This window comes from Egretta garzetta, unplaced genomic scaffold (genome assembly GCF_000687185.1).
Source record: "Egretta garzetta isolate BGI_Z169 unplaced genomic scaffold, ASM68718v1 scaffold370, whole genome shotgun sequence".
In the NCBI taxonomy this organism is placed as follows: domain Eukaryota; kingdom Metazoa; phylum Chordata; class Aves; order Pelecaniformes; family Ardeidae; genus Egretta; species Egretta garzetta.
The window spans coordinates 790,916-791,504 of record NW_009258292.1 but is presented as its reverse complement, the minus strand read 5'-3'; the positions used below and the strand labels follow the sequence as shown (position 1 = coordinate 791,504).

General features: G+C 54.2%; 1 protein-coding gene across 1 annotated transcript in view; it reads right to left on the bottom strand.

Moving 5' to 3' along the window:
• Nucleotides 1–317, bottom strand: part of SHOX (short stature homeobox) — a 13,780-nt gene extending 13,463 nt beyond the window's left edge. Inside the window, exon 1 of the mRNA XM_009637516.2 lies at nt 44–317. Coding sequence (XP_009635811.1) covers nt 44–317 — 274 coding nt within the window. The remainder of the gene's footprint in view (nt 1–43) is intronic.
• Between the last annotated feature and the right edge of the window lie 272 nt (nt 318–589).

Below are 589 nucleotides of genomic sequence, written 5' to 3'. Positions count from 1 at the left end.
GGCGAGGGTCGCGGGGCGGAGGGCGGCCGCCCCCCGCTCTTACCTTCCGCCGTCCTGCCCGTGCTGAACTCCTTCAGTTTGTCCTTGTCGCTCTCTACGTGGTCTTTGAAAAGATGGACCGGGCAATGGTTGCTGCTCTCGGTCATGTCCTGCAGGTTAGAGTCAGAGTTTCCAAGCTCCCTAGAGCGAGCCAACCCACTCTCCAAAACTTCCCTGTACGTGATCGTCTCCTTCTTGTTGCTGCTGCCACTGCCGCTGCTGCTCTCTTTGCTTTTCTGGTCAAAAGATTTGGATACAAAAGCCGTAAGTTCTTCCATGGCTGCCCGGTGATCTTATCCACAGAGATCCACTTGTTTTCAGTCGGCGATGTGGCCGTCCTCCGCACGCTGTTTTTGCACGTAGAAGATGGGCTGTATAGGGTTAGATCACTCCTGCTGTTATTTATGCCTTTCAATTTGAGATCACACTATTTATACATGGCTACCTCAGCCCAACCCCCAGCTCTCCCTGTCTCCAGCAATTACTGACTGCTCCATAGTCGCAGGCGGACTCCTAGCAGCTATCTCCCCCACCTCAGTCCAGCAATTGG